The 13,256-nt window shown below is 37.3% G+C and overlaps 2 protein-coding genes across 3 annotated transcripts; one reads left to right on the plus strand and one right to left on the minus strand.

Moving 5' to 3' along the window:
• Positions 1-2,910: 2,910 nt before the first annotated feature.
• Positions 2,911-6,663, minus strand: LOC145908236 (cytochrome P450 2C3-like). Its single transcript, XM_082995467.1, has 9 exons — positions 6,479-6,663; positions 6,006-6,151; positions 5,754-5,856; positions 5,584-5,693; positions 4,961-5,082; positions 4,687-4,814; positions 3,948-4,092; positions 3,597-3,760; positions 2,911-3,248 (listed from the first exon to the last, which is right to left on the minus strand). The coding sequence occupies exons 1-9, from the start codon at positions 6,539-6,541 to the stop codon at positions 2,940-2,942; spliced, it is 1,290 nt and encodes a 429-aa protein (XP_082851593.1). The 5' UTR covers positions 6,542-6,663; the 3' UTR covers positions 2,911-2,939.
• Positions 6,664-8,261: 1,598 nt separating this feature from the next.
• LOC145908234 (protein NLRC5-like) lies at positions 8,262-12,854 on the plus strand. Of its 2 annotated transcripts, XM_082995465.1 has the most exons (10): positions 8,262-8,988; positions 9,085-9,163; positions 9,403-10,476; positions 10,537-10,755; positions 11,178-11,234; positions 11,417-11,661; positions 11,718-11,873; positions 11,931-12,086; positions 12,339-12,500; positions 12,651-12,854. In XM_082995465.1, exons 1-10 carry the CDS (start codon positions 8,941-8,943, stop codon positions 12,669-12,671), a joined length of 2,217 nt encoding a protein of 738 aa, XP_082851591.1. In that variant the 5' UTR covers positions 8,262-8,940; the 3' UTR covers positions 12,672-12,854. The 2 variants fall into 2 exon arrangements, with proteins under 2 accessions (XP_082851591.1, XP_082851592.1); XM_082995466.1 differs by lacking the exons at positions 12,339-12,500; positions 12,651-12,854 and having other exon boundaries at positions 11,767-11,873; positions 11,931-12,063.
• The last annotated feature ends 402 nt before the right edge of the window (positions 12,855-13,256 follow it).

Consider the following 13,256-nt stretch of genomic DNA (forward strand, 5'->3'; position numbering starts at 1 on the left):
TGTTTACACAATTTTTTGTCAGAAATTTGCAAAAATAATTCTTTTAAAAAGTGTTCAACAAGACCGTTCCAAACCGAATTAAGCTTTTTTGACTTTCGCACGCAAAGTTAATGTTCCCGGGGATGGCGTTCCTTATACATTTCTTTATAAATTTGAACAAGACATCACCGTGGAAAAAATGATTGAAACCGTTGGGCCACTTTATATACTACCTAAACTGTCTTAACTATTACAGAGAACGAATAAAACAGATTTATATTTTTTGATAAGTAATTTATGAAAATTACAACAAAACTAAATAAAGAAGGAACTGGAACTATAACCAAAAAAGTCAAGTTGTACCGAAACTACAAAGTTCTTTCTCAAGAAAAAAAGTAATGATTTTTGACACAAGACTTATCACAAAATACCAACCCTTATCATAGCAATAAATTTTCATCACTCACTCGCAATCAGAATAATGGCGAATTGGGAATACGCAATCGCTTATATAGAAAGTATGAGAAGAAAAAAGTTGGATTTCTGTTGGTGACGTCAAATGATTGGTGTTGTTGTCTCGCAACGTGTATCTTTCCTACTGCGGCAATAAACGCGCTCGTTTGCCACTGCAGCATTTTGTACAACGTAATTGTTGCCTCAGTGTGTTTACCAAACGCAATAAACAGCTTGCGTTTCAATTTGTGTCTTTCACGGGGTTGAAAGAAGGTGATTTTATTGAGTAACGAAATAGTTTGGAAGCCACCTATTGTGCATAAAGCGCTTTATAGACGACGTTGTAGTGTTTGATGTCGGAACGGCCTCGGTTATTGGTACGATTTACTACCGCCATAACGATTTCATTGCCATGTTGTTCAACGGTTAAACGCAAACTCCATTTTGTTTTTTATCTTATTTTGCGGTCCCGAACACTTGTTTTTCTGGGAACGAAATTTCGTTTTCAAGTGTTTGGTGCATAATCTATCCATTTTGTTCCACAGTTTTTGTTTTAGCTTTAACTATACCACAAAGTGTAGCTAAAGGTCTGTTGAGATATCCAACTACGTAATGTGTCGAATCAAGTGGGCGATTTTTATCATTCTTGGCTCGTTCAACATACGGTGAAATATTGTTTCTTGAAACAAAGCTAAAAAATTTCAGCAAATTTTTCAATGACGGTATTGTTTAAATGCCTCGCGCATTGACGTTCGCTAAATAAACGGAGGACAAACGATGAATCATCTCATGGGAATAGTTATCAGTCAACATGTCAAGGAGTTACGTTTCACAAGCTCGCTTTGACGACAGACTCCCAGCATTGCATGGTCACAGCCAAATAGACAGCGTGTGAATCGGCCTTGCAATGCCTATTGGTATAACTTTAAAGTGAAGCACGTAAAAGAAAAAGTTTTCGCAGTTCAGAATAGACAGTAGTATCACGATGTAACATTTTATTAATATTGAAGCTGAAACAAGCAAATGATAGCATGTCATTGCGAACAGGTCATGACCAGCAGGAATCCAAAGTCAATTCGTTCAGGTCAAGTATTTACAAGCGAATTCACAATACGCAAGTGAAGCCATCAAAGGTATGTTTACTGAGAAGAAAAAATTGGATTTCTGATGGTGACGTCAAATGATTGGTGTTGTTGTCTCGCAACATGTATCTTTCCTACTGCGGCAATAAACGCGTTCGTTTGCCACTGCAGGATTTTGTGCAATGTAATTGTTGCATCAGTGTGTTTACCAAACGCAATAAATAGCTTGCGTTTCAATTTGTGTCTGTCACGGGGTTGAAAGAAGGTGATTTTATTGAGTAACGAAATAGTTTGGAAGCCACCTATTGTGCATAAAGTGCTTTATAGTCGACGTTGTAGTGTTTGATGTCGGAACGGCCTCGGTTATTGGTACGTTTTACTACAGCTACAACGATTTTATTGCCATGTTGTTCAACGGTTAAACGCAAACTCCATTTCGTCGCGCCGGCGTTTTTTATCCTCATTTATGGTTTTGACCCTGAAGGGCGAATCGGAAAAAAACAACTTTAAAACATGCACATGTGCATGTAAAACATGTAAAATAACCCCCATGCATCAGTGGTTGCTTTGTGACGTCCTTCTCTATTGTGATTGAGGACAAGGTGGGCATTTATTCCCACCGGCAAAACTTATATCAATTGAAATACCAACATGTGTCCTGAAGCGTTCAATCTAATTTGTTTGGCCTTTAGGTACTGATGATGACTTTTTGAAAGGTTTGTTTTCAAGTTATTCATCTTCAAGCTCATCCGAAGAAATTATAATCTGAACTGGTGGTTTCTCTGACTCATCTAAGGACTGGCGCAACTCCACCATGCATCGGATCTTTAAATTTGTTTTTCTAACTCTTTACACATTTGTTGATGTATATGCTGCGAAAGGGGTCGCTTATGTAGATACAGTTTGTCCTTGTTTGCATTTGTACGTTTAGTTTGTTGTATAAAGTGAAACTTAATCTTTCATACTGTATATTGTGCCATCAATTTTGAGAGGGCATGTTGAACGACGTATTTTTAATTCAAATAATGCACAAAAAGTTACGTTGTTTGACAACAACGACTGTTTGCAACCGTTTCTTCATTTCTTCATACTTTGCGTTTGTACTTCATTTGTTTGGGTTGTATTTTACCAACTGATTACATACATTTAAACATGAAAGTAATTCACAGTCCTACAGCGAATGTAGAAAACTTTTGTATCGTTACCGACATAAAATATTTTCCGACGTAAATGAATTTGAATTTCCATTACTATATTGCAAAACGCCCGAAACCTGCAAAAACCGAGAAAGCATAGAAAATATCGGGAACCACTTATAAAAAATTTTTATTTGACATGAGGTCAAGTATCCACAAGAATAGGTACAGGTGAGTAAAGTCAAAACAACGAGAAAGAAATCAAGAACCGTGGAAGGTACGAAAAGATCTATTTTCTTGTAAGCACAACCTCATATTTCATACAAGAGTAAACCAAAGTATTGATACCATCATCTAGTGACGGTAGTTTGCCCCTAGCCTCAATCTTAAACTGTTGTATTAGTTTTACAAACAACACAAAGATTTCAACTTTAGCAAGACTTTCTCCTAGACAGAATCGAGGGCCCATTGAGAACGGAATAACTTTACTGGATGGTCGGAATTTGCCACTATCGTCTATGTGTCGGAAGGGATCAAATTTTTCTGGACTTTTCCAAGTCTTTGAATCGTTGTGAACACCCCATAAATTTGAAAATACCTGAAACAAAGTTTGATTGAAGGTAATTGCTCGTAACTATCTGAAACCATTGTGAAAAAGGTCACTGGTTTTAATGCATAACTTCAGCAGTTCAGTTTATTAAAGCGCTGTATTTCAAAAAAACTAATTTGAAACAGTAGAATAGTGTATTAACCTAAAAGTCACGTTTTGGTTTCCACTTCAACAAAGGAATGACAAGATCAATAATCGCTGGATCCTTTATTGTTTTCTCGCATTTTGCGACCTAAAGTTTAACCGCAAAAATTAGCTTGTTTGATTCATGAGGTGATCCAGTCTGAAAGATTGTCCATCTGCGCTTCACTGCACATACCAACTATTTTTACTCACCCTTGTTCCTTTAAGAATCGTGTAGCCGCTAATTTCTGTGTTTTCAGTGGTTTTGTGTTGTAGACCGAACGCCGACATTGTTCTATATCTTAAAACTTCATGTAGGAATGCATTGGTGAATGGCATTTGCCTTTTCTTTTCTATGGTGGGAGTTCCGTGAAAACCTAGGTGTACAAAACTGATTACTTGACCAACTAATGCAGTCTTTCTTGAACTTGTTTCCCTTAACGCCCCACGAAGGGCTTGGTGGTTTTAAACCCCTTTTATAATATCAAATTCTCTCGGAGCGTGTTTAAGTACCCCTAATCTAATGAAATAGCATTTTTAATGTAGTGATTATCAGCATTTTACCAATAATATCTTCTATTTCTCTTTTTATAACATCCTGGTATTCCGTATGATGGAGGTAGATGAGAATCAACCAACCCAAGGTTGTACTTGTAGTTTCCGTTCCGCCAGTAAACAGATCCCGACAGTAGGCAACAAGTTGTTCGCTCTACAAAGGGACCACAAGGAATTCCAAAATATATTTTTTTTCAAAAAGGTTCGTGTAAAGTTTTTGCATTTAGGAGCATTCTGGAACCAAAAAAAAATGATCGAAGAATAGGAAATTTCTCCCTTAGACCCCAAGGTGGATGTCTTAAAACCGTTTGGAGGAAATCAAGATGTGGTGTTTTGTCTACACATGCTGTGAAATTTCCAAATGCCAAAACACTCAGTATATGATTTCAATGTTTCCACCGCTACAGCAAAATACAGCAATAATCGGAGCTGTGAAGTCGAAGTGCACCAACTTAATGGTTTCCGTGTGATTGAGTCGCCGAAAATAATACGAGTCCGTCTTCTTTAACTATTTACTACAATTACGGTCAGCCACTTAGGTAGTGTTGAATATAGGAAAGATTGAAAACAAACCATTCATGACGTCACCACCGCTACGCTATACTATTACTTAAATTGTCAGCACTTTTTGAACAAAAGCAGTCAGTGTCGACTAATTTTTTGCAACCTTACAATCTTGGAAATATTGATTGTTACTTTTGACAGGATTGGAAATCATCATCACATGTAATAAAATATTTAAACTTACAGAATAGAGATTGTCGGATTCATGGACATGGTTCATCTCTTCACTTAAAAATGCATCAATAAAATCCCTTTTCTCGCCGTTTTGTTTTATTTTATCTTTATGTTGTTGAACAAGAATCTCTATGTGATCTGCAGTTAAAAAATAATAATAATGGCGAAAGTAATGCAATATTTAACTTAAAAAATTATAATGTAGTAAAAGAATCATGTATCTAAATATTTTTTTCTGAATTTTAGATGTAATTTTAACTTTTCAAAATAGCGTATGCACTTACTTATAATTGTCTGTTGTCTACTAAAGAAACGTTTTGATATCGAACTAATAAACGGCAAATTTTCTGCACTTCTGTACAAGTCAACACCCAGCAAAAGTGCCGCTTCCATGGGTGTTCCGAACCTAAATTTGCAACAAAAATAGAATATTTAAAATTCCTTTGTGCGTTTAATCAAACAACGCAGTAATGTTTCATACAATGTCATGTTTGGCAGGATCCAGCTAGGCTGCAATGCCTGCAAAGCTACATTTAATCAACACAACATTTTGGTTAGGCTGTTTTGAATAACACTATCACATCGTTATGTAAAACAAAAACTTCTGTGTTTTATGAATGCGGTATACGCTAACTTAAAGGTGTCTTAGTTAAGTTTCCGCTTGCCCTGGCTTTACATTTGATAGAAAAAGAACAGAAGTACTTCTGTTAGCAATGACCCTAAAATTAGGGATACATCTCAGACATCAGGACGTTATGGCAACCTTATCTACATAGAAGGTTTGCAAAAAAAAATCATGTTCGTGAGTTTAAAAATCTGATACAAAAGTCAAAATTGTAACAAATAACATGTCTGGTTGCTTGACGTCCGGCTTTATATAGCTATGGCTACAAGCCTACAAGCTTACAGTGTTTGCATGGCCTCCACCATCGGCGCCTTTCCCATCTCACTGTATTGAAACCGCGTCCCGAGGACTGTGACCGATATGATGTTGGCGGTGAAGAAAAAGAATAATTCCTATAAGATTCCTAATTAATTTCTTGCTAAGCTTAGGTTACAATGGCAATATATCTGCACCTTTAAGTTTAAAGGCAAGCCAGATTTTGGTTGAAGATATTCCATAAACTTATCTGTTTCTTCGTTAACAATATCTTCCATTGCCTTTTTTCCAAGACCGTAACTAGGAAAAATCGTTATATTCTTAATTTCGGTCCAGTAACATTTCAAGGTAAAATTTAATTTTGTTCTAAACTAATTTTAAGAAATAATTTTTTAAACAAACCAAAAATCGTGTGTTTGTTCTTACCTGAATCGTGTGTTTGTTCTTACCTGCGAAGAGTTTTGAGGCCAAAATGTTTTAGTTCTTTGAATTCGGGATCGTAATCTTTTGTCACAAGGCCAAAGTTATCAGTGAGTTTCGTGAAGAAAAACAACGGTGGTCGTCCAGAAAATTGTGAGCCTTGCTTTACGAATGCCTGAAATTTCAATTTGAAGCTTAAATGCTTTGTTATTATATTCCTGTACATAAACTTTATGACTGGAATTGAACCTTTAATCAACTTAACATGCGAAATAATATGTACTTTATACTAGTGGTTCCCAACATTTACTGGCTCATGGCACCCCTGCGAAACTTCCGAACATATATTGCGGAACCCAATGGCCGCAAATCGATGTGGTTAATATCACCATAAAAACCCTCAATAGGAAACAATATGGCGAAAAAAGGGGAATTTAAAAAAAGGTGGGACCCTTGAAGGTAAGAATTGGCACCTGGTTGAAACTCACTGCTTTATACTAACCTGATTTACTGCTTCAAAAGTATTTAGGAATATCACATCTTCTCGACCGAATCTCGCTGACATAATCGGTCCATAACGATCAACACTCCATTTTTTAATAACACGTTCTGGATATTTTCCCAAGAAGGGCAGAACCCCGAAAAAGGGAATTCCTCGAGGACCTGGTGGGAAATTTTCGGGCCTTTTCCACCACGACCGAAGCAGAATTGCCACCAGTACAACAAGTATGACATAGGTGTTGTCAAAAATATTAAATACAAACGAAAATGTAGTCAGTAACATTTTGTTCTAATATTAGAAAAAAAGTAATATTAGTTTTTTAGTGACATTTGTTGAGGAACCGACGGCCAATTCCTTAGATGTTTGTGAGGCCATTATACATGACGCAAGTCTCCATAAGCATCCAAAAAATAATTTTACCTTATAGCAGTCTACATAAGCTTATAGCAGTCTACATAAGCGAAGTTGATTTTCAAAATAAAATCTGCGGAGATAAATTAGAGACTTGCTGCTGCATAACAATTGCAGCAATTTACTGTCGCAGTGAAATAGACAATGCCTGGCCGAGGGCCAGATTCCTCCACAGTTAGTTTTAATGGGCGATAAAACATTGCTACGCAGTTAAAAACTCTAATAAATACGACTTTCACAACTTATGAAAGGTTTAAACAACACTTAAAGCCGTTCTCTGTGTGGCATTCTAAAAAAAAATGCTTTCGGTTTATGTCAGCACGAATTTCGTGAATCTGCTGGGATGCGGCATTGTTGACTCGTGATACAGCCAACAATCACGTTTCTTGGTCACGAAAAAATTGCCTCAACAATTTTACCAGCTAGTCTTAAACCTTACTATAAACTCGTGTCGAGATATTTTGTAGCGTTTGCACTTCATTGCAATCAGAGTTCACTTCTTGCAAATACTATAGTTGCTGGAAATTTAAAACTGTTCACTTTTACTTCCACTGCCTCTTACTATAATGATTTCTCTCTGTCCTGTCATCTAATGATAATTGAATATGCTTTTTTTCACATAAAAGGATGATTTCCTTATGAGTGTATAAAACTACATGGTGGCGTTTTAATCTGACAGTTTTGCAGTATTGGTGTTTTACCCTCGGGCTCTTCGCAGTGAAGTCACCAAAGCGTGACTAATCACTTTTTTCAAAAGTGTATGACGAGATTTCTCGTATGTATGCGTTTAAATACACCACAATTATATTATGTTTTTAGCCAATTCAAATTTATTCATAAATAAGTTTTTTTAAACTTTTGCTAAAATAACAATGCACGTCAAGGCGTTACGTTACGCTTCACTAGCTTTTACAACATAGGTGTGTCCGCACCACTGATCTTAAAAGAGATCAGTGATCCGCACCCCGGGCTCGGTTGAAACTTCAAACCTTGCACTCACTTGCATTTACAATACAGGTACATTCTCTGGACACATTGGTGTGTAGGCCCGCTGCATTGGCGTGTTCTGCCCAAATTTTATTTATTTTGGCCCCTTTACAAGTATATACGAATCCAGATCAATTTTTATTTTTGTAACCAATGCTTGTAACGATGTACAAAATTGTTTCACGGTTTCAAAACCAAAGCTTTAATTAATCACTACCATGTTGATACATTATTTGCACCAAATGCAGTGGCCTGCAAAGTTGTTTTTCATCAAGGTATGATAAACCTCGACAATTTATATAGCATCAGCCACATTTTCTATGATAAAAAAACAATCGGTTTCACATGCGACAATATCAACAAAATTCATCACTGGGGTAATTTTCTGTCATTGCCCGCAACGACCGCAACTTTATGAAAGGGAATCGGAAAATACAAACTGGGATAATGTAGATATCTTCATATGACCTTAGTTGTGCTTTAATGGAGTTACGAGAAAGTGCTGATCTGTGAGTAGCGTTGAAATGGGATTCACGGCAGCACGCCACAACAAAAAGCATCGAGTCGAAAAACGTGCGTTAAAAAACAAAGCAATTACTATTATTAGTCGAAGGCCGACTTGGAATAATAGCTTCGGCACCGAATCTAACAAAGACGTTTTTTTTCTTCATGTGCATTTTTCACTTTTGTTTTCACTGCTGATAAACAAAAATCCTTCAAGCCTCAGTGCTTTGTGGCGCGTACAGCTTGGAATGTTATCCCAGGGAAACCTGATACAGAGAAGTGTAGTCTGATCATTGTTGTGATTTGTGAACACAGTCACAGGCGTCGGTTGAACACAAGCATTTGCGAGAAGTAGCAAGAACAATGGTCACAAAAAACCCGCATGGCTTCGTTTTGAAAACCAACTAACCACCAGGACAGAATTTCCAGTAACTTCACGTATGGCGGTTTCAAACCGTTTTGTAAGAATAATTGCATTAGGTCTCTAAAATAGAAATCATGGATGTTTACAGAAAACATATATCTTACTGTTTGTCAGGAATAGGATTAAAACCCAAAAAATGGCAGATGGAAACAATGTATGTAACCTATGTCAGCATGGCGTGACGGTAAGGAAATCCCCGAATTCCCAAGAATATTTGCATTAATTTTGGTAAACGTTATAAAAAGCGTGCCATCTAGTGAGTTTTTCGATTCAATTTTAGATCTTTGGAGATACAAACTTGCATATCCATGTGAATCAGGAAAGTCCACCAGTCACCCCGCCAGTCCCGCATGACGAAGGTAACAAAATCATGTAATATTTAAAAGTTTGTGTGTACTGGGGATAATTTATGTCACTAGTTATAGCATGTAATGCAAACTTTTTATGTATCGCAAAATAAATACTGTACATTTTTGATTTTAGAGAAGAAATATCAAATTACATACAATCTTGGGATATGCCAAAGATTTGCCAAAGCTTCAGGATATTTTAACCCCCTGCACCAACAATTTAACGAACTAATTATGTCGTTTTACAGAGTTCGCCGTAGGTTTGTGTGTTGATGAGCTTTCAAAAAGGCTGCGTAGTGAATTGCGCAAGTGCGCCAATGACCAAGATCTGCCAATGGTTCATCCAATCCTGCTTGACGTAGATTTCTACAGAGGTGGTAACGATGTTACCGCGTTTCGTCCTTCCAATCACCCAGACGCCAATTGCTTTCATTATCATACCAATCTTCAAATTGAAGAAGTTTTACAAAAAGCCAAAGAAACAAGATTCTGCGCTCTAATTGGTCCGCCTGGTTGTGGCAAAACCACCATCTCCAAACGCCTTGCACTGCTAAATTCAGGCATAAAATGCTTTCACTATAAGCTAATGGAAATGAACTACCGTGACCAGAGATTTACTTTAAAAAAATTGCTTATCGATTTCGTTTACCGAGAGCTTAGCGAAACGCAACAGACAGCAGCATTTAATTGGATAAGAAATAACCAACAAAAATGTGCATTTATTTTTGATGGTTACGATCAAGCTACCTGGAGCCTGAAAGAAACGGATCTGATAAATTGTGACTACGACACCCCGTTGTTGATTCAACAACACATGGCAAATCTTTGTCATGGAAAGTTCCTTCCAAAAGCGACCGTAATTTTCACATCACGACCACATTCCATGATTCCTATTCACGAGGCACTGAGACCAAAGCTCACAATTCTTGTTCATGAATTGGAGGAAGAGGGAATGCGTATTTTGTTCAGTGCTTGGGCTGGTGGAAACGCCGACGAAATTTGGAATAATTTTATACAATCCTCACCGCTCCTTTTAAAGCTGTGTCGCACTCCAGGTCTCCTGCATTTCATCATCCTTGCCACAATTAATCGTAGAGAAGGTTTGAGGGGATTGCAGACAATCACAGAGATCTACTCCACCCTTTTCGAAAACATCAGTCACTCCGACTTGAGTCGTGGAGCCGGGATTGCCAAAATGTGTCAGATTGGGAGACTAGCGTACCATGCAACACAGAGAGAAGCTGTAATGATGGACGTGGAAGATTTGGAACGAGAGGAGCTTACGGAAAAGGAAGTTCAAGATTACATTATTGCACTTCCTGGTATAGAAATTGCTCTTTTTTTCTTCTGCTTTCTGTTCACAGAATATTGTTTTGAAACAGGCTACCATGGTCCAGGGCAGCGACTTCTCGCGGGTGATCATCTGTACTTTTTTGTTCATCAAACCTGGCAGGAGTATTTCACCGCTCGTTACATCTGCTGCTTTCTCTCCCATGATCAGTTCGACATCGTTGTTGATGTTCTCGTTTCCGATAGCAGATGGACGATGGTAAGAAGATTTGTTTGCGGAATTCTCCTGCAAGAATCCACACCTGACAAAGGTGATTATTGCTTGTCCAAGCAACATCTGACGTTAGTCTAATGTTGATACGGTGACGGCCAAATTTCTCAAACAGCGGGTACTGTGTCATCCAAAACACTGCCACAGGTTGTACCGGTAGGAGAAAATCACGCGCAAAAAGGAATCACGTGATTCATTGTTGTAAAACGTATTGGTTTTCAAACCTTTTTTCGACTACATTTACAACACACTGGACGCCATGTAATACTGCGTTACGAGGCTTGAACGAAGGCGATCGATTACATGCATTTGCTCGCTGTTTATGTAAAGTTGACAGAAATAATGTCCACGTTATGAAAGTCTTTCACTTCTATTTTAGAATGCACGTATTTTGCATTTAAATTAGCACGACCTAATCTCGTTTTTTGTTCATGCATAATTTGAAACATTTTTGTTGTTTAGAAAAGACAGAAAAGTTTCATAGAAAACTCATGGAGCATTACCGAGACGTCACCGAAGGTAATCCATTCATATTACTTCAAATTTTTTTATATAGGAAACATCAGGGTTTAGCGAACTAAGGCCTTTTCTGTACTTCGGTAAAATTTCGTCCCTACTTCCATGGCACAAATGAAGTACATGAGCGAAACATATTGCGCTTTAACAAGTAAATAACCTTTGTATACATCCTTCACCTGCAGATGAGTTTCTTGAATTATTGATTGATCTGCAAGAAGCAAACGAACGTTTCTTAACTTCATTCGTCGACGTCTTTCCTGTTGTTGTCGGGTTCAGGTGGGTCACATTTGATTCACGCAACAGTTTTGCTTTGTCACGGATTTTGGAACAAGTTGACAAACCTTTGAAAAAAATTGACTTGATTGAGTGCGTTGTGACCGACGTCCTAAGAGAAATCTGCATGGGCATTGGAGCAATGAAGCACAGGGTACGCATATGTTATTTCTTTTGTTTTTGCAGCTAATGTTATAGTTGTATGTATAGCTAACCCATTTGTGCCTTCGTGGTTGTGTTATGGGGGATCATGGTATAGCGGCACTTTCCCACTGCGTTCACAACGTTGATGAAATGGATCTTCGATTGTGTAACATCACCAACATCAGACCTATGACACAAGCAGTGGCCAACATCATTCAACCGGTTTGATAGAACAATACTTTCTTGCAGTTATAGTAGAATTTATTTTTGTGTTTATAGATGAGACAGCTCAGTTTTAGTGGAAACGAAATTGGAAATGAAGGAGCAGATTCACTTGCTTCGTGCGTTCATAACATCAGTGAACTTGAAGTTCGGGAAGGGGGAATCACCATTATCGACAGTTTAGCTGACAGCATTTTGGAACACAACCACTTGGTTCAAAAAATATGAAAATATTTTGGTTCTATGTTCACCCTATCACTAAAACGTTAACCTCATCCAATACATTTTTGAATTTGCACATGGATAAAATAATTAAATAAAGAGTAGAGCCAAAAACTTTCGTGACACAAGGCCTTTCGATACTAATGGTTTTAGCATTTGCTGGCCATAGTGTTTCCGTACATTAATGCATTGTTCACGAAGTTTAACTTAAAAAAAATCAATTTTTTATGTTTTGTTTTTCAGTTAAAACTTCTTGATTTGTCGTTTAATCCTTTCGGCGATCAAGGAGTTCCTGCTCTCATCCGATGTCTTTCAAATATTGAGAGAGTGAGATTGTACAAATGTCCGATCTCTGCACAAAGCAAACAACAAATTCGCGCAAAACTCAGGGAGCTGAATCTTCCCGTAAGTACATCAAAGTCTAACATTTTTAAAATCCCCATCCCCTATTTGTAATAGATGTTATACAAAATTTTCCTTTTCAATGATGCACAAATTAAACTTTAAACAAACGATTTAGATCTTGCGATTTTAAAGAAAATGTTTTTTTGACAGGAAAGAAGAGTGATTTGGTAAATTCGGCGCAACAAACTACCTTGTCGCAATTCCCAAAGAAATTACTCAATAAAGTGTTTATTTGTTTTTATCATGTAACCTTTCAACAAATTTGTTTTGTTGTTATTTCTAGACTCGCAAATTGAACAAAATATCTGATAATTTTATTTTTACATGCGTGTTTTGTCATGTTAGCAGTTTAATAATTTGCACATCTTTTGAAAATGTGTAATGTGAAAATTTGTCTGCTTACCAACCGTATTGTGAATAATAAACGTATTTGGACCCCAAACGTAAGACATGGGATTCCCTTTAAATTATCCCAGAGCGGGTAGCAAAATAGAGCATATGGGGGCAACAAGGCATTTGCCTTAGTAAAGAATATACAATTAAGTGATAAAAGTCGTAGCTTGCAGACATGGCCAATATCGAATTGCGAATCTCTATATGGTTAAACCCAGTGTTGGATTTATTGTAGGCAAACAAAACACATGTATCAGGTGCCTATAGTATTCCGTCCACTACTCACAATTTACCTCAGACGAGAACCTTAATCTGTAACTGAAATTAGTGCAACTCGGGAAAAAAAGGCGGCCTACCGCAATT

Source organism: Ascidia mentula, chromosome 7 (assembly GCF_947561715.1).
Source record: "Ascidia mentula chromosome 7, kaAscMent1.1, whole genome shotgun sequence".
NCBI lineage: Eukaryota > Metazoa > Chordata > Ascidiacea > Phlebobranchia > Ascidiidae > Ascidia > Ascidia mentula.

What these genes read in the sequence shown, in the direction of transcription:
- LOC145908236 (XM_082995467.1), bottom strand. Translation starts at nt 6,541, where the DNA reads ATGTCAGCGAGATTCGGTCGAGAAGATGTGATATTCCTAAATACTTTT. An exon ending in GGCCTCAAAACTCTTCGCAG is followed by an intron (nt 5,857 to 6,005) that starts GTAAGAACAAAC and finishes GATTTTTCCTAG; the next exon opens with TTACGGTCTTGGAAAAAAGG. An exon ending in CGATTCTTAAAGGAACAAGG is followed by an intron (nt 3,249 to 3,596) that starts GTGAGTAAAAAT and finishes ACTTTGTTTCAG; the next exon opens with GTATTTTCAAATTTATGGGG.
- LOC145908234 (XM_082995465.1), top strand. Translation starts at nt 8,941, where the DNA reads ATGGCAGATGGAAACAATGTATGTAACCTATGTCAGCATGGCGTGACG. An exon ending in TATGTCAGCATGGCGTGACG is followed by an intron (nt 8,989 to 9,084) that starts GTAAGGAAATCC and finishes ATTCAATTTTAG; the next exon opens with ATCTTTGGAGATACAAACTT. An exon ending in TTACATTATTGCACTTCCTG is followed by an intron (nt 10,477 to 10,536) that starts GTATAGAAATTG and finishes GTTTTGAAACAG; the next exon opens with GCTACCATGGTCCAGGGCAG.